Here is a 22,072-nt window from a genome sequence, read left to right as displayed (position 1 = left end):
GGGAGGGTGGCAAAAACCATTAAAGAAAACACATCAAAACTTGCCTACAGTTTTCCTGAAAATATGTGACAGACCCTAATATTGCAAAGATGAATGTACAAAGCTGTTACACTTATCCAAATAGACACCACTGCTAAAAGGTGCTTCTACCAAGCATTAATACTCCAGGGCCCACTATTTAAGTAATCAGTTACTGTCTGTTCTGTTTTTGTAATTTCGAAAAACCTTGTTTTTGTTTCCTATTTGACATTACAGAGTATTTTGTGTTTGTCAGTAGTATAGCAATATTATATATCTCCATTTTGATGTTATGGTGACATTCCTACAATAACATACATTTTGCTAATAAATGTAATATTATGCTTTTTAATGTGAAACATTTTATGGACCCACAATAAAAGTTCTTATCTCATTACCTGTACTTTGGTTAGTCATATGTGGATTCATTAACAGATTGTAAATTATACACCTTCATTAACACTCATGGGGGCATATTAAATTGTCCCAAAGTTTGAGCGCTCAAAAAATATTACCGTTAATACGGTAATCTCTCGCTGGATTTCAGCTCGCAGCTCCCTGAGCTGTGAGCTGAAATTCAGTGAGTAAATTACCTTATTAATAGTTTTTCTGCGCACGATTACCGTAATAATCGGTAATCGTGCGCGGTCCGTGGGATTTTCAGCAATCCCGCGGACAATTGAATATGCCCAATGGAGTGCGTTATTATAGCATAAAGGAGAGAAAAAAAAAACTAAGTATGCGAATATACTACTGTGAGCGCACCCAATTATATGAACTCCAAAAATTGAGGACACATTTTAAATATACACTGGAGACCAATATTTATCTCAATGCCTGTGGGACAAGTTGGGTCCGTGAGATGAGCATAGGATACCATACCTACCAACATTCACAATTTGGAAACTGACATTCTAGGCCACACCCCTAGATTGCTAAATTTGACCTATTTTGTAGTTCAAAAAAGCAAGTCAAATGCCCGTCGGAATGTGGGCTAAAACAGCAATTTGTCCATTCATAAGCAATCGCTCTATGCCAGTTCCAGACATTCAAAGTGCCACACTAAATGTGAAATATATAGAGGTGGGGGATAAACATCACCCTTTATATATCGCCACTAATTCTGCAGCGCTGTACAGAGAATATTTGTCATTCACTTCAGTCACTGCCCTAGTGGAGCACAGTCTAAATTACCTAACACACAACTAGGGTTAATTTTGTCAGCAGCCAATTAACATACTAGTAGGTTTTTGATATAGAGAATTAATACTGGTACAATCATTTTTATTGAAGCTCTTCTTATGGAATAAGAAAAACCCTCCTACTATAATGTTAGGTGATTACAAGGATTATACGGTCTAAGTGGATTTGAAATGAGTTGTACAGTCTGAAAAGGAAGAATTTGTGGTTAGAGATCACCATCAGATCTTAGAAAGTGAGGAGGGGGAGTGTTTGCGATACTAAATTCCCTGTCAAAAAGAGGTTTATTTATTTACAGGCATCTGTGTCCAGCCCTTTAATTTATTTGTATAGCATTAGGTTCTCAGTAGTAAACTTTAACATGTATCATCTTTATTACAGAATCAATTGGATCATCTGTCGATTCAGACTCTGAATCGGATGGTGGAGATGACATACCAAGGACATGGGAGAACACAGCCCCTCATGCTCAATTTTCAAAACACGCCAGTGAGACAAGTACGGATGACATCCCCTACATTGGAGCAGATGCACAATCCGAGTCTGAGGAAGACAGTACTCAAAACCAAGGAAATTTAGCGGAAAACAACACAAATCAGTCTAACAATGTGCTTTTGACCACTCGGTTTCTGAGGACCCCTTTGCGTTGCCACCGTCCACTTCCCACCATTCGTGTGCTACAGGGAAGAATTGCAATGAGCTCTTCAACTGACCGTTGTCCACGGTTTGTCTAATTGACTAACTTCCTACAGCTTCTGCCATCCAAAGTGCCTTGCAAACTAAATATTCACTTAAAACTATTTGAAGAGGTAGAAGTGTTTAATGACAGTGCTCCTAAAAGCAGTAGCTTTCAGCTTTGTGTGTATTGAAAAAGAACCCCCCCGCCCCTCACGTATCCTCACTAAAGATGGTACAAGGGAACCAAACCTGCTCTTCTCTAAAAGCAGCTGTGCAAAGACTGTGTGTGTGTATGTAAGTATGGAGAGAAGTTTTGTAATGTGAGTATCTGCTTGAAATAAAAAAGTGATCCATTTTTTTTTTTCTAAAAAAGAAAAAAACACAAGGAGTCTCCAAAAAACATTTATTTACTTTCATTTTTGGGTTGAGGTTCAGGGCCAGAAAATCACTTTATAAAAGCTAAATATACAGCACCTTTCCACCTGTTATATAAATAAACGCATCAAAAATAAAAACGGGAAATGTTAGATGAGTGCTATAGATAAACACCCAATGGAGCCTAGCCAGTATCAGTCTATGACCAACTAGGGTGTCCATCTCAAAATGCTTTACATTTGCTCACTTCCTCCAAGTTACTTTAGGATGTAATTTATGATGCCGCAAGAAATCTTAAGTAATGTAGGTCACGTCACTGCACCAAGCGATATGTAATGTAGCGGCCAGCAGTCTCACTAGGACGAATAATCTTCACCACCTGTGACAGAACACAATTATTTTATCGGAAGAAAAAAAAGCTTCAATTCTTCAAGTTCAAATATTTTTAAATGCAGAAACAGGATAGGACATCACCAATATCTACCGCAATACAGAAGGCCTTCGTTAAACAAACAAAAAAAACAAAAACACACAAGAATTATAATCCAAATACTTCAAATAGCATATCAGGATATCAAGTTAAGATACACCAAATAAGAACCATTTTGAAGATTCTCCCTTCTAGTATTTCTATATTATAGGGAGGATTAGATCCACAGCCTAGCATTGGAAGATTGCTTTTAGCTATGAGCGAGATACAGGCATCATAATTATAGCAAATCCTCATGAAAGTATAACTATAATTATGAACACCAAGCCCCCTTAGAAGCAAAAAAAAGTGGTGAAAGCTACAACTGCATCACACTTACTTAAAAGACAGCTAACAACCCATATTGTTCCTCAGAACACGACAGTAAACCATTATTAAAGGTCAAATGTTTATGCATGGATAACACAATTTGTACAAATTAATTACATACTGCAGGCAGGTGCCAATACCACATCATCTCACTTACCTGACCTCTCTTTAACCCAAAATATCTTGCCACTGGGTCTCCAGCCTGAATTCGAGGAAGCTGAGATTCTCGCAGCTTACTGAATAAAAGGTTAAGGTGGTTTTGGACATGAGGTACTTAGAGGACAGTATCACTGCACCTACTTTAAAATTAAATACACAAGTCTAGTAATATGCTAATGGTTTATTAAATCAAGAAACAAAACATTGCATTTCATAACGCTCATCCAAAAACCTACTGGCAAAATATCAGAAATATTGTTGACAACTCCTGCAATTGGTAATATTGTAATAAAATTAAAAGATCACAATTTGCAGCCCAGGCAGAAAAGGATACTATCTTGCCAATAGCTCTGTGACTTCATCCTTTGTCATCACCACATGTTCGGGAACAAGCTAGGAAAAAGACATTTAAAAATACAAAATGATAATAGAATTAAAGATAATATGTCAACACCAAAAATACATGGCAGCATTATAATGAAGGTAAAAGATAGACATGTAAAAATAAGGGGGGGGGTAGGAGGGGGATTCGGCAAAAGCAAGATCACAGTATAGGACATTTCATGCTTTCACAAACAAATGCAAATTCTTTATGCTTCTGACTGCCATCAGCTACTGTCTATAAGGTATATGTTAATTTTTATCACATATATAGCAATATTTTACAGGAAATTACAAGCTGGTAAAAGCAGTCTATACTTCCAATGAAATAGCATAAGCCCTCTAATCTAATCCATACTTGCCAACTTCTTTGGTTTGGAGATCCCAGGGCAGACGGGCGTGTGAGGGACGGAGCTATGTGAATTTTAATCATCGTGGCCCCGTCCCCATATCAAACTTTACCTTAGCCTATCGCAACAGGGACGGGGCAATGAGGACGCACAAAGAGTCACTAAGCTACACCCCCACCCACTTCACTAACAAAGTGGGTAGGAACCGGGAGGTTGCCCTGCTCTCCAGAAATCTGGGAGTCTCCCAGACAGGCAACTATGTTCTAGTCTAAGTTTCTAAAAGAACACGAGGGCAGAAATAAATTAAGTTTGGTCACTTCCCATATGTAGCTTGTTGGATTTATTAATCAATATATATGTGACCCCTGTCTGGACAAAAGCAAGATGACCCACAAGGGCACCGAAATAGGTCGTTCTAGCCCCCTACAGAATATGTTCTTAGAAAAAACATTCATCAGGGGTGCCAATAGGTTATATAACTTGCACACGTGTGATTCGGAAGGAAAGAATTCAGTTAAATTATCATTAAGTTATAATTTTTGTTCTACTGTTTTTAAAGGTACACCTAGTAATTATATGCATATAAGCAACTCCATTACAGGAACAGCCACTTCTAAGCAAAGTTTATACTGCAAATATTGAGACGAATGCCTTACCCGCTGGACATTGAGCTTAACATGGTAACTGCAGAATCACACTGACAGAAACACTGTTTCCAGACTCACCAGTGTAAGGTAAGGGTCTTCCAATCAGCATGGAAGGGCTACAGAAATAACTTCACTAAGAATGAAAGGCCAAGGTTTAAGTTCTTGTAATGGAGATGCTTATGTCTAACTCCTAACATTTACTTTCTCAGTGATGCTGACTTTAAAGCGCTTTACATGAGGAGTACAAAACCCCTAACCTAAACTCATGAATCCCAACTAAGGTAATAGTCTGTCTGTAAAAGGAATTGTCTTAGGAGTGGTCTGTGTGATACTCTGAATATCCAGTAGGTAAATGCATTGACATAAAAAGGCTACGATGTAGGTCGTGTTCTCAATAGTGATAATCATCAAAAAATAATGGGCTACATAATTCCTTAAAATACCAGAGCAATTGCTATTTTTGTGTCTAGAAGGAGTAAGTGCCATATCTTCAAAAGAAAAAACTAATTATTTTATCAGTCTTTCTAAGATCATTCTAACCTAAAATTTTTGTTGTTCTATCAAAGAGCAAGAGAAAAGGAGCAAGAGTTTACTCTGAGTGTTCACGACATAAACAGCTTTGTCAGTCACTAACCTCGTGTTCTGTGATATTTATCAGAAGCTCCTGCTGCAGAAACTGCTCCAATATGTATTTGGGAGCCATGTCCACCAGCGACTTAACAATAAATAAAAGATCATATTAGGTAAAATTACGGCAAATCAAGCACTTAAACACAAAATGTAGAGTTTAATAGATTAGCCTTTATTTGTATAACATAAACATGAGATGAAGTGCTTTACAGAGACTTTTATAATTTACGTCAATCCCTGCTCCAGTGGAACTTACACCATCTCACCCCTGATTCATTAAGGAATGTAAATGTAGATATGTGTCACTTTCTGCATTATTTTCACTCTGCGCACGCGCAAATTGATACATACGCCAAAGAACTAAATTCACGTTCACACGTAAATGACACCTCCCTCAACCTACAATTTCAGGGGTGGGACGGGGGAGGGAGGGGGTGTATGCACGTAGTCAATGTTTAGTAAGGACAGCCCAAGCTAGAGTACAAGCAAGCTTTGATCATCTCTCAGGTACACTTGTTTTTCTGTTGCATCACTTGGAGCAGCTACAGGTCCGGTATTAGTGGTGATGAAGGTCACATGTGTATGCCAGAACATGTGTTTGCAATCAGGAACTGTAAAATGCATTTTATGTACAGTAAATATTATTAAAATCCTAATAAATGTATTTCATGGGGAAATGATTTTCTATTAACAACTATATTAAACAGGTGATAATTTTTCTTCCTGTGCGTTCCGATAGGACTTTATATTGTATGTGAGTGAATCTAGCGACGTGTTGTGTCTGTCTTAATTTGGAAAGTGTCATATAAGCAAAGCATATCTAGACCCATATTTAACAAGAGACGTTTCTTCAGATCCGCCTGTAGTTGAATACGGATGTGCATATGCTCTATTTACATGCGTTTTATTTGTTAAAAAGTTCATTGGGCGTCCCTTGATTAATCAGGCCCACAAATTTCAGAAATAGCAGCCTTAAAATAGAACGCATGGCCCCAATTTTGTGAGACCACAATACTAACTACTGTGCTTCTCCTCCAAACCTTAGAATCAGTGCAGTATTTCCTACTTTTCTTTACTAACCAGACTACTGGTTCTAGTTAGATGGTAGTATAGTTGGATGCAGATGTCAGATAATTTTGCAAGCACATGAATTATTTGATCTCCATATACCTTGTAGCCAAGCTACACTGTATTTAGGTGGGCGATATGGAAATGGAATCTGTACTACTATTATGGCAGAAATAGATTTACCTGCTTAGCAGATGGCGTCATTCCTAGCTGCACCACTATAATGGCTCTGGTGATGTTTTCTTCCTGCATTCTCTGGCAGTACATCTTTATGGTTTTTATGCCAACCTTTGCTTCCTCTGAAAATTAATTATATAAATAACTATTGCGCATCCACAGGTCACATCACACACATCCAGTGCTGTCTGAACTTACCAGGGAAAAACACAAACATCTGGTCGGTGGGATCGTCATTGTGCGCAACCAACACAGTGAGATCAGTTCGGCGGGGTCGGGCCTCGCTAGGCTTGTCACCAAATTGTCCCTTGAACTCATCCAAAGTCTGATCCAACTCATCTTGGGTCACCAGGTAACCTCGATCATGGCACAACTGGGGGTTTTCAAACACAAAATCCAGGATAATGGGTAAACAAACTCATCCCTCACACCATACATAAACCAAAATTTTGCTGTGCATCTTCTTTTCTCCTCTACTTTTTCTAGATTAAAGATTGGGTTGATCCATATATTGATTGAAGAAAGTTGTCCAGCATACATAATTTACACATTGTTAAAAACCATACCAAAAAAAGTGAACTAAACTGAGGCAATGGGATAAAACTCCCATAAGGAAATGAAACAAAGAGAAACTGATGGAAAGGGGATTCCCTTTAGAGAAACCAAAACTGAAACTTTCCAGAGAAAGAGAGAGAGACACAGAAAGAGTCAATCATGGCAGCTGGTCATAAAAAGTGCACATTTGGTAGTCTTAAATACAGAACGCCATATTACTGTCTAGTCAAAAACCATTGGATTACATAGCTGGGACCACTTTACAAATGAAGAAAAATAACTTGATTCTGAGAACTGACGTTTCAAATGCAGTAACCAATGATCCTGGAACCTCAGTCTGCTACCATCATGAAAAGCTTAAAAGTTATGCCACTGAAGTGGGCCAAAGAACATGGTGACTGTCGGCTTCATGCTTAAGTCAGGACAGAAACTTTGCACAGTTACACTGTAGAGAACAAATAGACATAGATATGCCAACAGAAGAAGTTGAATCCCCGGAGGAGGGTGTAGCTGAACCAGCAGAAACAAATGAACTGAATGAAAGTATTACAAAGCTTGGCTGTTCACCAGTGAAATTGCATGGGGTAAAGAGAAGACACCAGGAGACATACGATAAAAGAAAGATCAGGCAAGTACAGCCATTCAAGAGAAGCTTACTGAAATGTTGTCTCTTCCCAGCACATCACTAGAATCACCCCAGAAAGTAAGCAAATGTTCAGGTTGTGATGATTTACAGAGTGTGATAGATGAATTAAAGCAAAAGTGTGAAGAGGCGCCACAACAGGAAGTAATAAAAATATTAACTCTGGCATCAAACAGCTGGACAATTAAGCAAACTGCAGAAGAAATTAATGTCATAGCTTTCTAGAAACAGCAAAGACTGTGGCAGGAACACGTTCTCATCACAGATTTCGGCCTATTAGTAATGATGAGCTACACATATATCGATTGTCATCAGACGACATAAAGACAGCAGGAACGAGGGTTAGTGTCGCCATGACCACAGTCACAAAAAATGTGGACAGACGTGATCTGCAACCTGGAACATACATAGCAGCAGTGTATGATAACATCTGGTACATTGGGTATATCATTCAATGTAATGAGGAGGAACAAGTGTACTGGTACACTTCATTAAACCAAACCAAAACAATAAATGTGCTGTCCTGGCCTTCAAGAGACAAGCGTTTTGTTCCTTTTATTCGTGTCCTCTGTGTAACGGAAGTGCTTACTATCCAAGTAAGTATTGGAAGGCAGTATACACTTTCTGCTGACACTTTAAGGAAAATTACAGACTTACAAGTTCCAAACAAGGGAAAAATAATGAGATTGTTGACTCAACTTCAGTTATGGACTAAAGTGTTAATTATGTATGTGGTACAACAGTAATCAAGCATCAACTTCATTATTTTTATTCTCTACTATGAAACAGAGTACCCTGCTGATTTTTTTGTGGTAGTAATGCATCTTTTTTTAAACACCCCACCGCCCCCAAAAAAATGGGATCCCAAATGTTGATTGAACCTAGCGTTTTTAATTGTATTCTAAAAATGGGCATTTTTGCCGTAACGCAAAACAGGAGGCAGATAAAGTAATTTGGTTTGGATTTTTGGATTCGGGAGGAAGAGTTACCTTAGGGGTCCAAATTTTGTGGTAATTCCTTAATAAACACCCTTGGTACTTCAAATAAACTGGATAAAGAAGCCGCGATTAGTAAATTATTTAATAAATTGAAAAATAAATATTTAATCAACTAATTGTCAGACAGTCTCAACTAAATAATTTTCGGACAAATTTGATATGGGTGGTGAATACCGCTGGTTGAACAGACATGGAATGACCCAGCTGGTAACCTCTAGGACAGGGTTAGGCAACCCCTGGCACATGTGTCAGATGTGGCATGTGGACCACTTTTGTCTGGCACTCCAAGCTCCTCAGCTGCTTTACTGAAGCAGCCAAAGATGGCCAAAATGGAGCTGCTGTTCATGCACAGCAGCTCAGTTTCAGCCATCATCGGCTGCTTTAATGAAGCAGCTCCCGGGATTAGCTGTAGAACGGAAGATGTGTGTGCTGACTCCAAAGGTAAGTATGAGGCACACTATGAACTGGGAGCATATGTAAGTGCCATCTTATATACTGGGGGCACATGTAAGTGCCATCTTATGTACTGGGGGCACATGTAAGTATCATTTAATGTATTGTGAGCATATGTAAATGGCATTCAATGTATTGGGGGCACAACTATGTGGGTACTATGTATTGGGGAAACATCTATGTGGCAAAATGTGAATTGTGGCACTACTGTGTCGAATTACGTTTATTTGTTGGACCCATTACTATTAATATTATAATCATAAGACAACATATTAACAAAATATCTATTAATATCTATATCTATAAATATCTATATTTAAAAAAGGGAGTTTGTGTGCGAGTGTTTTTTCTGTGCATATTTGACATTTAGCTGTAAAAAATGTCAACTGCCATGCCCCCAACTGAAGCAAGCTTGGATAAATTAAACAAAAAATTAGTGTAAGCTGCAAGAGATAATAACGTTAAATGGCTATGCACACACTAAATTTGAAACTTTCTACAGCAAGCAATATGGAGAGTAAAGAGGCAGTAACAATCCAATGTCATTAGATGGACAGAGGCATCAGTAGATATTTAGACAAGTAGATACACAATTGTAAAGAGCTACCTAATTTGCTGTCGCTATATAAATAAGCGAGGATGCTGAGAGATGAAGGTGGTCTGCACTCACACTACAACAATTCAAAGACTAGGCACAATATATTGTATTCATCGGTTGCCAAGAGCATGGCATTCATTACCTTGTTTACTTTTATGCTTTGTGACATAATGCTGCCCTTCTGAATCAAACCAGGGGACTTGTATATAATTTATTGGCTAGGTAAGGCTGAAAAATCATTCCCCCAGGTGGTAACTTCATCCAGCCCCGGGAAAAAGGAGACTGCCAGAGACTTGCAGCAGAGGTGGTTCTTAAGATCCATGTATTTAAATATGGAATGTATATAAATTATATTTATATGTTCTATTCGTGACATATAACAAGAATGTAAAACAGACAGTTCAGATAAGCCCATATTTGCCCATCCAACACATGTAAGCATGTATAATACTTACATTGATGCAGATTTGGTTGCCCAAAACATGACTATGCTATTGAAAGGCCACATTCTGAGAAATTAACAGGACAGATTTTGGACCTGGCAAAGAATACATGTATAGATGGAGATATAATGGATAATCAGTTATGCTATGTGATGGAGTTATAAAACAGTAAAGATGGTTAATTATTTTTTTTTAATTGAAATCGTAAAAAGCAAAGGCACCAGTGGCAGATTTACAAAACCCTTCCTTAAGACAATAGTCGACAACTACAGACAGCAGCATTAGTAGACATTTAAACGATGATGAGAGGGTACAAAATTAACTGGTGGAATTCAAGATGGCGTTGTCCTTAGAGTGAGGTAGATCTGTGCCATAATGCTGCCCTTCTGAAGCAAAGAAGGGGACTTATAAATATTTATGTAGAAGAGTAGGCAGAAAAAGTAGTCCTCGGGTAAGCTTAATCCAACCCCAGGGTAACCAGGACTGCCTGAAACTTGCAGCAGAGGTGGTCCCAAGAAAGTGTGTATTCACTCTGACACCAGGGCAACCGTGATGCCTCATACTGCTCCTGCATCCTGGCTAGTGACAGGCAGCTGGGACGCACAACTGTAATTAAATTATTGCTGCCTCATGAGTGGACGTGGGGGCGTGCTCTTGGCCCATTTCTCCCATCTCCGTACCAGTTCCAGCTCATAAGCTATTACTACATTGAGCCAAGTCCTGGGAACATCAGAGTACCTGCGAGTGCATCCAACTCTACGGGAAAGGCGGCTGCTATAGGTGAAAACCTCTTCTGCTGGTTCTAAAAGCTTGACAGTTACTAGGCAGCTGTAACATTGTAGGATTATATCCTGGGCCAGTGGTGAAATAGCAATCTGACCTTCCACTGTTTGGTTTTGCTATTAGTTGTTAGCTGAATCACATTGCTCTCAGCCACCATTTCTGTTTAAATAAAAACTGTGATCTTTTAGCAAATTTACATTTGCTGTCCGTGTGGTTATTTATTCAATTACAGTAATAGTAAGTCTGAACATTCGAAGGAGGTTTGAGTGCAATGAAAGGGCGATATAAACACTATGCAGTTTAATATTTTTTTAAATTGAATCAGTGAACGCAAACGCAATGATGGCAAAGTTGCAAAATCCTTCAACAGAACCGTAACTTAAAATTTTAGTGCCTGGGACAAGCAAGAAAAATGCCACCGCTAGCCCTGATTTTAACCAAATGAACCTTAAATATTCATAAACTGCAATCCCCTTCAGCATTGCGGTCGACCCCTATCGCACAACTCTATTTAAGGCCCTGTTCATTACGACAACTCACTGCAGATTTTGGCCAAAATTGGTGAAAATTGGGAAAGTTATGAAGACCTCATTAGAAAATAGACTGGAAATTAATGCTAATGGGGGGAAGAAAGGATGCTACAGATAGATTAGTGAGAATACAGAATGCTGCAAAACGTGCATATCCTTGCACCCTAGTGAAACTATTGGATAATCTGGCCCTGCTGTTGGTGGAGGCATTTTCTTTGGACTAATTTGTCTCTGTGGCTGGGTCTCTTGAGTACTGGCTGCCACACTCGCGTGGCAGCCGGTACCGGCCATCTTTAAATGGACTCCGGCACCTGAAGGGTTAATACCCAGCAGAGGGGTTAAGTCACCGGTGCCGCGTGAAAAATGTATTTTAAATGTGGAAAGGGTTAAACCCCAGGGCAAGTGTAAAAATGTACTTACCCTGTGCTGGGGCTGCAGAGGCAGCCCTGGATTCCCTTCACCATCCGGCAGCCAGCTTCAGCGGCTGCCGGAGAGACTTAACAACCAGCATCCTGGAATTAAATGGGTCCAGGTGGTGCAGCGCCTCCTAGGGGTCCCAGGAAGCCAAGTCCTTAGTTGGAGCTCCAACAGCTTCAACTAGCGACAGGGCATGGACTGCTGTCCTGGGATCTGGTACTATTTTCAGCCAGGGAGCAGAGCCAGACCCGAGAGCAGGGTCCTGGGAGATTTAAAAGAGAAATCTCTTGCCCCAGACAGAGAGGCACCAAGGGAGGAGAGTGGGCTTAGCCCCCCTCTCCCTGGCAGCTTGTGGTCAAGGGGGAAGTATACCCCCTGCCACTAGCAGCAATGTTAAGTGTTAAACTTTCTGGGCTGATTCTTATGCAGGCTGCATGAATCAGCCCAGACTGGTTAATGGGACAGAAGGACGGACTACAAGTCTCAAATGTGTATAAAAAAAAGGCTCTGTTTTGTATTAAAAGTTGGTCTTCTTGTATCATCTGACCTGAGCACCGATACCTTCAATTTGTGTGACTGCAAATAAACATCACTTGCTTCATAGACCTGCTTGGAAACTTCTCTATCCAATGACCTACAGATTAGATCCAACTCTAATCCATTCCCAGCTATTCTGAGATTTGGACCCAGCATCCTGTACCACCGCTCTGCCGCTACCCAGCAGCTCTGGTCAGTGTGATAGGCCAGGGGGGAATCCATCTACAGCAACCCTGATCTATAGGACGAGGTCAGGGGTACCAGCCCAGGTACACCAGTAACAGGGTACGCTAGCAGCGTCAGTCACACCGAAGAAACCCGATTATGGATGCCGGTAAGGAGTCCATTGGTGGCAGCACTTGTAAGCCTCTCCTACTGTGGAAAGAGGGTGCATTTGGGATAACGAAAGGGAACAGTGGCAAAGTAAGCCCAGCCGGTTCTCAGCAACAGCAGACAGGGTGGCATAGGCGGTCCATCCTGTTACAGTCACACATTATCATTTTAATAAAGATTATCACCCTGCCCTAGATAGATAGATACACTACCAGTTCTTTAACCTCCCAGCTGTCAAACTCTTCCAGGCCTCCTCATACACGCAGGAATATTAACCCTATTGATTTTCAATAGTATTCCACCTCTCTTCAACACCATCTCTCCCCAATTTCTACATTATCCTCCCCTGATATGGTAGTTCCTCATTTTCACCAATCCCTAGCAACTACCCTTGATCAAAAGGCTCTAGCAACTTTTCCTACACCGCTTCGACTTCGTTGTCAACCATGGCACATTAAAGTAACACAAAATCTTCAAGAACTCTCTTGTAAACCAGAAGTCACTGGCATAAGTCTTATAACTCTAATCATTTCCTCATATATACTGCTATCTACCACTATGATCAAAATGCTCTGGACATTGCAAAAGAAACTTCCAATCTCTCACCTCTGCTCAAGCTTCTAACCCCAAATGTCTTTTTAGCACATTTAAATCTCTCACCCCAAACCCTCCAACTACAACCATTGACCAGGATCTTGCTTTCTACTTCAAGGACAAGATTGATAAGATCTGACTTGAAAGGGTATCATCTCCCTCGTCAAGCAATCGGCTCAATTCCTTCCCAGCATCATTTGATACCCTCTCGTCATTTGATCCCACAAATGAAAAAGAAGTATCTACTCTCATCTTATCTTCTTACTCTATTTCCTGACCTCTTGAACCCACACCCTCACAAATTAGTAGATCCCGGTCTCCTGTGCTCGTTGCACCTTAAACCAAAATCTGTAATCTCTCTCTCTCTACTGGTATCTTTCCATCATTAGTCAAGCAAGCAGTGAATATGCCTATTCTGAAAAACTAAATTCTGACCCAAACTCTCTCTCAAATAACCGCCCTATCTCACAGCTCCCATGCCCCTCCAAGCTTCTTGAGAGAATTACCTACACTCACCTCACATGCTTCCTTTCTGCAAACAACCTATTGGATTCTCTTCAATAAAGCTTTTGCTCTCAACACTCTACAAAAGACTGCACTAACCAAGGTTGTCAATGATTTGATCACAGCTAAAACTAAAGGCCATTACTCTCTTCTAATTCTTCTGGATCTCTCTGCTGCATTTGACACTGTCAACCACTCTCTCCTCATGCAAACACTACAATCATCTTCAAGACACTGTCCTATCCTGGTTCTCATCCTGCCCATCAAATCGCTTTTTCAGTGTTAATTTCTCTGAATCCAGATCCTTTATCAGTTGGAGTACCACAAGGCTCAGTTCTAGGTCATCTACTGTTCTCCATCTATACCACTTCTCTTGGAAAACTAGTAAGCTCCTTTGGATTTCAGTATCATCTCTATGCAGATGATACACAAATGTATCTATCCCCTCCTGTTTTCTTATCTGTGTTATCTCACTTTACTGACTGTCTCTCTTCCATTTCATCTTGCATGTCCTCTCGCCAACTCAAACTCAATCTTTCAAAAACAGAGTTAATAATATTCCCACCCAGCAGTAGAAGCTTCCTGCCTGACATTTCTATTGACAACATGACCATAAATCCCACCTGCAAGCTCGCTGCCTAGGTGTACTTCCTGAGTCACTACTGTGTCCATTGTTCCCCACATCGACTCTATATTTACATCAGGTTTCATACATCTAAAAAACATTTCCAGAATATGTACATATCTCACACAGGACACTGCAAAAACTAAAATGTATGCACTCATCACCTCCCACATCAACTATTGCAATTCCCTCCTTACTGGTCTTTAGCAAATCAGACCCTTACCCCTAAAATCTATTTTGCATGCAGCAGCTAGACTGATTTTCCTTGCAAATCGTTCTTCCTCTGCTGAGCCCGTCTGAAAGTCTCTACATTGGTTCCCTGTTTTTCAACAAATACAATATAAAAATTCTACTAACATACAAGACCATCAACAAAATTGCACCAACATACATCTCCTTACTTGTCTCAAAATATCTCCCAACTAGACAGTTCCATTCTGCACAAGATCTGTGTCTCTCATCACATCTTCCATTCCGGATTACAGGACTTTTTTCAGGCTGCATTCACCTGGTGGAATTCCCTCCCTTGCACAATAACACTTTCCTCTAGTCTCCAAGTGTTCTCTTAAAACCCACCTCTTCAGGCAAGCTTATGATATTCCTCAACCACCCTCTTAATCTCTCTAGTTTACCCTATTAAAACCCTCTACATGGTAAACACTAGACAACAACCCACTGACCAATATTGCTGTGTGAATGGATCAAATAGGCCATTAAGTACTTTTTACCTTTGCATTGTATGCAATATGTAGAACTTACCCTCACTTATCAAACTTCAATTGTCCCATAGATTGTAAACTCACAAGCAGGGCCTTCTTACCCCTCTGTATGTATTACCCAGTACTGTTTTCCTATAATGTTTGTTCCAAATTGTAGAGTGCTATGGAATTTGCTGGTGCTATAAAATTAAAATGATGATGATGATGATAATGATGAATGGTTTACTGTTATTGAAGTAGGATGGACTACTCAGAATGGTTTTCATAGCCTGCAATAAAATGAACATGTGTGTATCTCTAGTAGTTGGAAACAAACTATCATGAGCACCTGAGACACAGCATTGCTTGCCACCGCTGGATTTTAACATAAGTGCAGTTCAACAAAAGGAAGTAACATATCAAAGAAAGTAAAAAAAAAGTGTTTTTATATGTACAGTAAGTGTAAAAATGTTTATTCATATATTATACCAAACTTATACCACCACCATTACTTGGCACCAAGTAAAGTATCTATATTAAATTACATCATATCAGTCACCCTCACTATAATGCCAGTTTTGCCCTGTGTTTTAAATGGAGGAAGTGAAGTATTGTCTTATTAAATATTCATTTAGTGCATATATAACAGGTCATATAGTAATTATATTGAAAAACAAAAAAAAAAGTAAAAAAAAATCTCAAAGTACAGTTAGAAAATGTATTACAAAATTAAGTTATGATCAGCTTTTTATTATAACTGCTGAGCCACCAGAACTGAAGTCCAGTGACCCACATTAGTATATTCACATGGTACACAGATCTGGTGGTTCAGCAATAGTGTTGCTGACCCACTAGACCAGACCTGGACAACCTGTGGCTTTCCAGGTGCTGTTCAACAATAAGCCCCAGCATGCCCTGCCAGCATGGCATACTGGGACTTGTAGTCTCAACACCAGGAGAGCCACAGGTTGGCCAGGCCGGACTAAGACAATTTTGCCACACAACTGTATAGTCAGATTGGTAAAAATCTGATTGTTTGTTAGGGCAACTGAATGAACAAAACAATGTTTTACAAAGAACATACACGATGCAGCCAAGGGTTATATCAATTATTTTAGCCTGAACACACGAGTAATTCATGCCAACCCAGTCTAAAATGTCCTGGCTTAAACCAAGGGAGCAGTTTTTAGATCAGGACCAAATCTACAAATCGGGGGAATAGCAGCAGTAAAAAAAAAGAAAAAAAAAAAAAGAAAAAGGTGTGGGTGGTAACCGGGATTGCCAGAACGTTGGAATGATTTGGTTCCCTGCAACGCCCTCTGCTGCTTGGTGTCTTGAGAATGTATAGTGCATTCTGCTCTGCTACACAGATATGTTCTCTGTAATATGTGGACCAACTATTACATATATTACTGTAATATATATATATATATATATATATATATATATATATATATATATATATATATATATATATAAAAAGAAGAAACAATACCAAAACAATGGCGCTGTAGCAAATTATCAATATAAATAAACAAAAATGTCCAAATGTGAATCTCTCATAAAACACTTCCCATGTGCAGGCAGCAGCCAGTCCTCCTTGAGCCAATCGGTGTAAAACGGAATGATCTAGAAACAAAGTGTAAAGAGGAGGCGCACAATAGTGTAATATTGTTACAATACAAGTAACTTTTAGACCAGATTGGTCTGAAATAATCCCCTACTACCAATAGAATAGATCTATGGTCTTAATGTGATATATAGTACATAAACACCAACCACTCGTGTAGTGAATGTGCGTACCAGATAAATAATCTTTAAAGCTCATCAAATGAGGGGAACATCCTGGATGTAGCTGATCATATATCCTTCAGGATTTCCAACGAGCCAGTAGATATCTCAAAGATAATGAAACCACAGGTGTAATAGCTCAAAAATACAATTTATTGAAAACACAGCATCTACTTACATATCAAGTAGCTGGAAATCAGCTTGGCTGTGTATACATAGCGATAGGCAATAAAATGAAAGTCCAATAATAAAATCCAAGTGTACAGATAAGTTCTCAACGCGTTTCGTCTGTTAGTTGTCAGACTTCATCAGGAGAAATCAGAATATATATATATATAAGCTATGTTTTCTAGTTATACGTTCTACCTGCCTAAATATATGTTGGAATGGAGCGCTGAGTGCATTACCAATCCATTACGGCTGCCGAAATGGAGCTCCAAAGACCTTAGCCATCGAATCCAGTTGCTGGAATAGAGCTCCGAGGACCTTAACCATCCATTCCGGGTGCCGGGATGGGGTTCTGACCATCTTAACCATTCATTCCGGCTGCCAGAATTGGGCTCTCAGTATCTTAGACAATTATTCCAGGTGCCGAAAGGGGGCCCCGGGTACATTATTCATAATTCTGGCAGTCAGAATGGGGCTCAGAGTACCTTAGCCATCCATTCCAGCTACCGGAATGGATATCTCAATATCTTAGCCATCCATTCCGGGTGCCTGAACGGGGCTCAGAGTACCTTAACCATTCATTACAGGTGTGGGAATGGATGCCTGAATTGGGTTCTAAGTATCTTGAAGAACTATTCCAAATACCGGAATGGGGATCAGAGTACCCAAACAATCCCTTCCAGCAGCTGTAATGGATGGGTACGGCTCTTGGAGCTCCATTCCTGCAGCCAGAATGGATGGGTAATATAGTGGCAGACCCATTCTGGCACCCGGAATGATGGGTAAGGTACTCGCAGACCCATTCCGGCAGCCAGAATGGATGAGTAACGCACTCAGCGCTCCATTCAGGCAGGTAGAACGGATAACTCGAATATAGGATATACAGAAATATATATAAATATAGTGTGTGTGTGTGTGTGTGTGTGTGTGTGTGTGTGTGTGTGTGATTTTATATATATATATATATATATATATATATATATATACACACACACACACACAAAATACAATATATATGCAATATAATATGTGAAATTGTTCCACATACTACAGAGAACATATCTGTGTAGCAGAACAGAATCCACTATATAGGAAGAGAAAGCGCAACAAGCTTCATTCAAGACACCAAGCAGCAGAGAGCACTGTAGTAAGGCGACTTGTTCCGGTTTTTATCAAATCGCGTAAAAAAACATATGTCCACCAGTGAGCAAACAAAAAAATACACGGGTATTCCTCGGACCCAGGAAAAAGCAGCACCTCAATGGGCCATTGCCAGTGTCTGAAATACATCAGATCAGGGGGGGTCTTCCTAGATGAGATCATCTAACTATACGAACGCATGTTTTCAAGTGTAGCGGTGCAGATCACCCGAAATAACAACGACACAAAGTAAGACGGCGGTGATAACTCACCTGCATGATGGTTTTCCGGATCTTCCACAGCCGGTAGGTTTCTTCCTCGTCATCCATTTCGGCACACAACACAGACTACTACACGCTGTACCAGAGCAACTCGATCCACTTCAAGGCCCCAGAAAGACTGTCCTGCCAGCTGCCTGTTCACCGTAAGGTCTCCAGCATAAGCTGCCCGTTCAATTGCCTGTTTTCTCTGAGCTTAAACTAAACAGCCAGCGCCTATGTGGTGGTTTACAATAAGGATTTTAATGAGCCACACAACGGGTTACTCGTATAGTACATTACATTTGTTATTAGGGTGAGTACGTCTCACGTTGGTTGTCTGTGTAAAAAATGTCGCCGGTAATGGTCGGTGTTTGCCATGTTCCTGGTAGGCACGTATGCTGAACAGTAAAGTGTTGTAAGCACTCATTATCTGTATGGTGTATAGAAGTAAATCCATATTCGGCTCTGCGCTTATTTAAAAAAAAACAAAAAAACTTTTGGATTGAGATAGTTTTAAATCTTGACATGCATATATTTGCATTCAGGGTTATCCACCCTTGTTTGGAGTTGTAGTCACTAACAACTATTATTTATACCAGAGTGTGATAACTTATGTGTTTTAAGGCAAAGAGGCACTGCTGGAGAACTATAGCTAATGGTGTTCTCCAATCAAAATGGCCTGTTTGTGGCACATCTGTTGTACAGTAGTGCCAGAACATTAACAATCATATTTTTCCTGATCTTTATATATTTATAATTAAGCATACACTCTTTTAGCAGTTTCTCAAGCCTAGACTATAAACTGTAGTCTCCAGGGTTCAGGCCCTCAGCATTTTAATATCCTGTTCTCTTTTTTTTAATTTTGGTAGTGTTTTGCTTTTTTTCTTAAAGTACAATACTGCATAAAGGCTTATTTTCATAATTACCTGGAAATTTTACAAAATGGTAGTAATGGATTTATTGCTTTTCTGTATACGTTTGGTTTGCAAAACATAATCTCAGTGACTCAAGTGTAATGGCGACCCATGTTTTGGGTTCTAACCCATTGGTTAAGAAATCCTGCACTAAATATTTAACATTAGAGAAAGGTTAAAACTGCAGTACCACCTATGAAAATATTTTACTAACATACTGTATTACAGAACGGCAGGGTCTCTGGGGGATAGGCACTTTAGTAAAATATTTTCATAGGTTGTAGTGCAGCTTTAATTTATGATCTACAAAAGTGTAAAACCACAACGCAAATGGTAATTTGTGAAGTTATGCACCAGCTTATGCACAATTGCACCCAGTGCTAGGGTAAATCGCATAGATTTGCAGGCCAAGATGTCTGCATCCATGGAGGTGTAAAAGTGTGCATCATCTGATGGGTAGAGTTGGGCGCATCAGGGGCATTTCTTGTGGTGTTTTGCTCTGAAGTGCATAAACGTGATTTAATTTTGTAAGTCAGGATTATTTATAGGAGATAAAAGGGTAGAGAGGGCACATTTATTTTATGGTCGTTCCCTACTTTGTGAGAAGGCGAACAGCCTTTTCCTCCATGCAAAAGGACTTGAATTCTCTGTTATCTTTGAGGTCATGAAGATTGCATCTTGTCCTTATGCTTATGATGGAAACCATTTTGCTCTTTCCAGGTGCACTTCTGGTGGAAAATTTGATTTTTAATTACTTATGAACAATGTAATAAAAGCTTGTGCAAAATAGTGACACACAATTAAGATAGTCTTGATGTCCCCTCAACTAAACAGACATATTTTCTGAGAAAAAAACAAGTTAAAATGAATAGAGCACTTGGTCCTAAAGTACTAGTGAGTGTAAGAATTTGATGTGACATATATGCTCTTTTCACCATGATCATCTGTCAGCCAGTGAGGTTAGGGACACATTGATTTAATGGAGGCCTTGAAGTGGATGTGCACCTAAAAACACCCATAGCATTTGCGCACATAACAAAGCATTGGTGAAGGGGGGGGGGGGAGGGGGGGCACATGAGTAGTATGCAAAAAAATTGGGTGTCTAAACTTATAGTTCTGTCAGTTTTTTACCTAAAATCACTGCTAATTAGTACAAAGGTGCACACAATTGTTAGGGGAAATTGTGATTAAGCAGAGACTACAACTATTTAGCAGTGAAGCGAAAAGAGAAGGTGTAATGTGACCACTATTGACATTTTTATTAAGGATGAGCGGGCTCGGATTCCGCTAATCCGAGCCCACCCGAACAGTGCGGATCCGACGGGATCCGAGCACTGTTTGGGCTCTTCCAGCCGCCAAAGGAATCCGAAACGAGGCTATGACATCCAAGTCTCGTGTCGGATCTCGCGAGACTCGGATGTAATAAATTCTCACCTTGCGGCCGCCATCTTCATTTCGCCTGACATCAGGGAAGAGGGAGGGTGTGTAGGGTAGTGGTGCTCTGACCTTGCTGAGTCCAGTGGTGCTTTATGCTTGTGTCCAGTGCTCTGTCCTTGCTGAGTGCAGTGGTGCATCAGTCCAGTGCTCTGTCCTTGCTGAGTCCAGTGGTGCTTTATGCTTGTGTCCAGTGCTCTGTCCTTGCTGAGTCCAGTGGTGCTTTTGTCCTGTGCTCTGTGCTGCTGAGTACAGTGGTGCTTTTGTCCTGTGCTTTGTTCTGCTAAGTGCATAGTTATTTTAAAAGTATTAAAAAATCTTAAAAAAAATTAAATAAAAAAAAAAAAAATTATACAAAAAAAATATAAAAAAATAATTTAAAAAGTATAAAAAAATTCTAGTGCTATATATTCTTGCAGTACAGAAACATTAGTACTGCAATCTATAAAAAATTGTTCACTGTTCTTGCAGTCCAGAAACATTAATACTGCAATCTATAAAAAAATGTTCACTGTTCTTGCAGTCCAGAAACATTAGTACTGCAATCTATAAAAAATTGTTCACTGTTCCAGCAGTATTAAAAAAAATAGTACTGTAATACAACATGTGCTGCATATAATGGAGTACCAAAATTTGGAGGATAAATTAGGGAAAGATGAAGACCCACTTCCTTCTAATGCTGAACCTGCTGCCACTAGTCATAACATACACGATGAAATGCCATCAACGTCGTCTGCCAAGGCCGATGCCGAATCTCCTAGTAGAGGGCATGTAAAATCCAAAAACCCAAAGTTCACAATAATTACCAAAAAAAGGAAATTAAAAACATCTTAGGAGAAACGAAAACTTGTCAATATGCCATTTACGACACGGAGTGGCAAGGAACGGCTTAGGCCCTGGCCCGTGTTCAGGACTAGTAGTTCAGCTTCACCCAAGGATCTAAGCCCTCCTCCTCCCCCCCTTCCAAAAAATTTAAGAGAGTTATGCTGTCAGCAACAACACAGCAAACAACTCTGCCTTCTAAATAGATGACATCACAAATCCCCAAGGCAAGTCCAAGGGTGTTGGTGGTTGTGAAGCCTGACCTTCCCCTCACTGTACGGGAAGAGGTGGCTCCTTCCACCATTTGCAGCACACCCTCTGCATATGCTGGAAGGATCACCCACAGTGTA

The 22,072-nt window shown here is 39.9% G+C and overlaps 3 protein-coding genes across 3 annotated transcripts in view; 2 read left to right on the top strand and 1 right to left on the bottom strand.

Annotated features, from left to right (window-relative positions):
* ARHGAP45 (Rho GTPase activating protein 45) overlaps window positions 1-2,259 on the top strand; it is a 67,790-nt gene extending 65,531 nt beyond the window's left edge. The window contains exon 23 of the mRNA XM_075205913.1: window positions 1,600-2,259. Within this exon, the coding sequence (XP_075062014.1) occupies window positions 1,600-1,952 (353 nt within the window). The 3' untranslated portion in view covers window positions 1,953-2,259. The remainder of the gene's footprint in view (window positions 1-1,599) is intronic.
* Window positions 2,260-2,282: 23 nt separating this feature from the next.
* Window positions 2,283-18,689, bottom strand: POLR2E (RNA polymerase II, I and III subunit E). The gene is made up of 7 exons (XM_075205940.1): window positions 18,565-18,689; window positions 6,681-6,855; window positions 6,489-6,604; window positions 5,242-5,322; window positions 3,564-3,622; window positions 3,228-3,306; window positions 2,283-2,650 (listed from the first exon to the last, which is right to left on the bottom strand). Exons 1-7 carry the CDS (start codon window positions 18,619-18,621, stop codon window positions 2,585-2,587), a joined length of 633 nt encoding a protein of 210 aa, XP_075062041.1. The 5' UTR covers window positions 18,622-18,689; the 3' UTR covers window positions 2,283-2,584.
* LOC142150723 (THAP domain-containing protein 1 B-like) overlaps window positions 18,329-22,072 on the top strand; it is a 48,468-nt gene continuing 44,724 nt past the window's right edge. The window contains exon 1 of the mRNA XM_075205925.1: window positions 18,329-18,865. The gene's annotated coding sequence lies outside the window, so the exon portion shown is untranslated. The remainder of the gene's footprint in view (window positions 18,866-22,072) is intronic.

Source organism: Mixophyes fleayi, chromosome 1 (genome assembly GCF_038048845.1).
Source record: "Mixophyes fleayi isolate aMixFle1 chromosome 1, aMixFle1.hap1, whole genome shotgun sequence".
NCBI lineage: Eukaryota > Metazoa > Chordata > Amphibia > Anura > Limnodynastidae > Mixophyes > Mixophyes fleayi.
This window is presented reverse-complemented; position numbering and strand designations above follow the sequence as displayed.

What these genes read in the sequence shown, in the direction of transcription:
- POLR2E (XM_075205940.1), bottom strand. Translation starts at nt 18,621, where the DNA reads ATGGATGACGAGGAAGAAACCTACCGGCTGTGGAAGATCCGGAAAACC. An exon ending in TCCGGAAAACCATCATGCAG is followed by an intron (nt 6,856 to 18,564) that starts GTGAGTTATCAC and finishes GAAAACCCCCAG; the next exon opens with TTGTGCCATGATCGAGGTTA. An exon ending in ACAGAGCTATTGGCAAGATA is followed by an intron (nt 3,307 to 3,563) that starts GTATCCTTTTCT and finishes CCTTTTATTCAG; the next exon opens with TAAGCTGCGAGAATCTCAGC.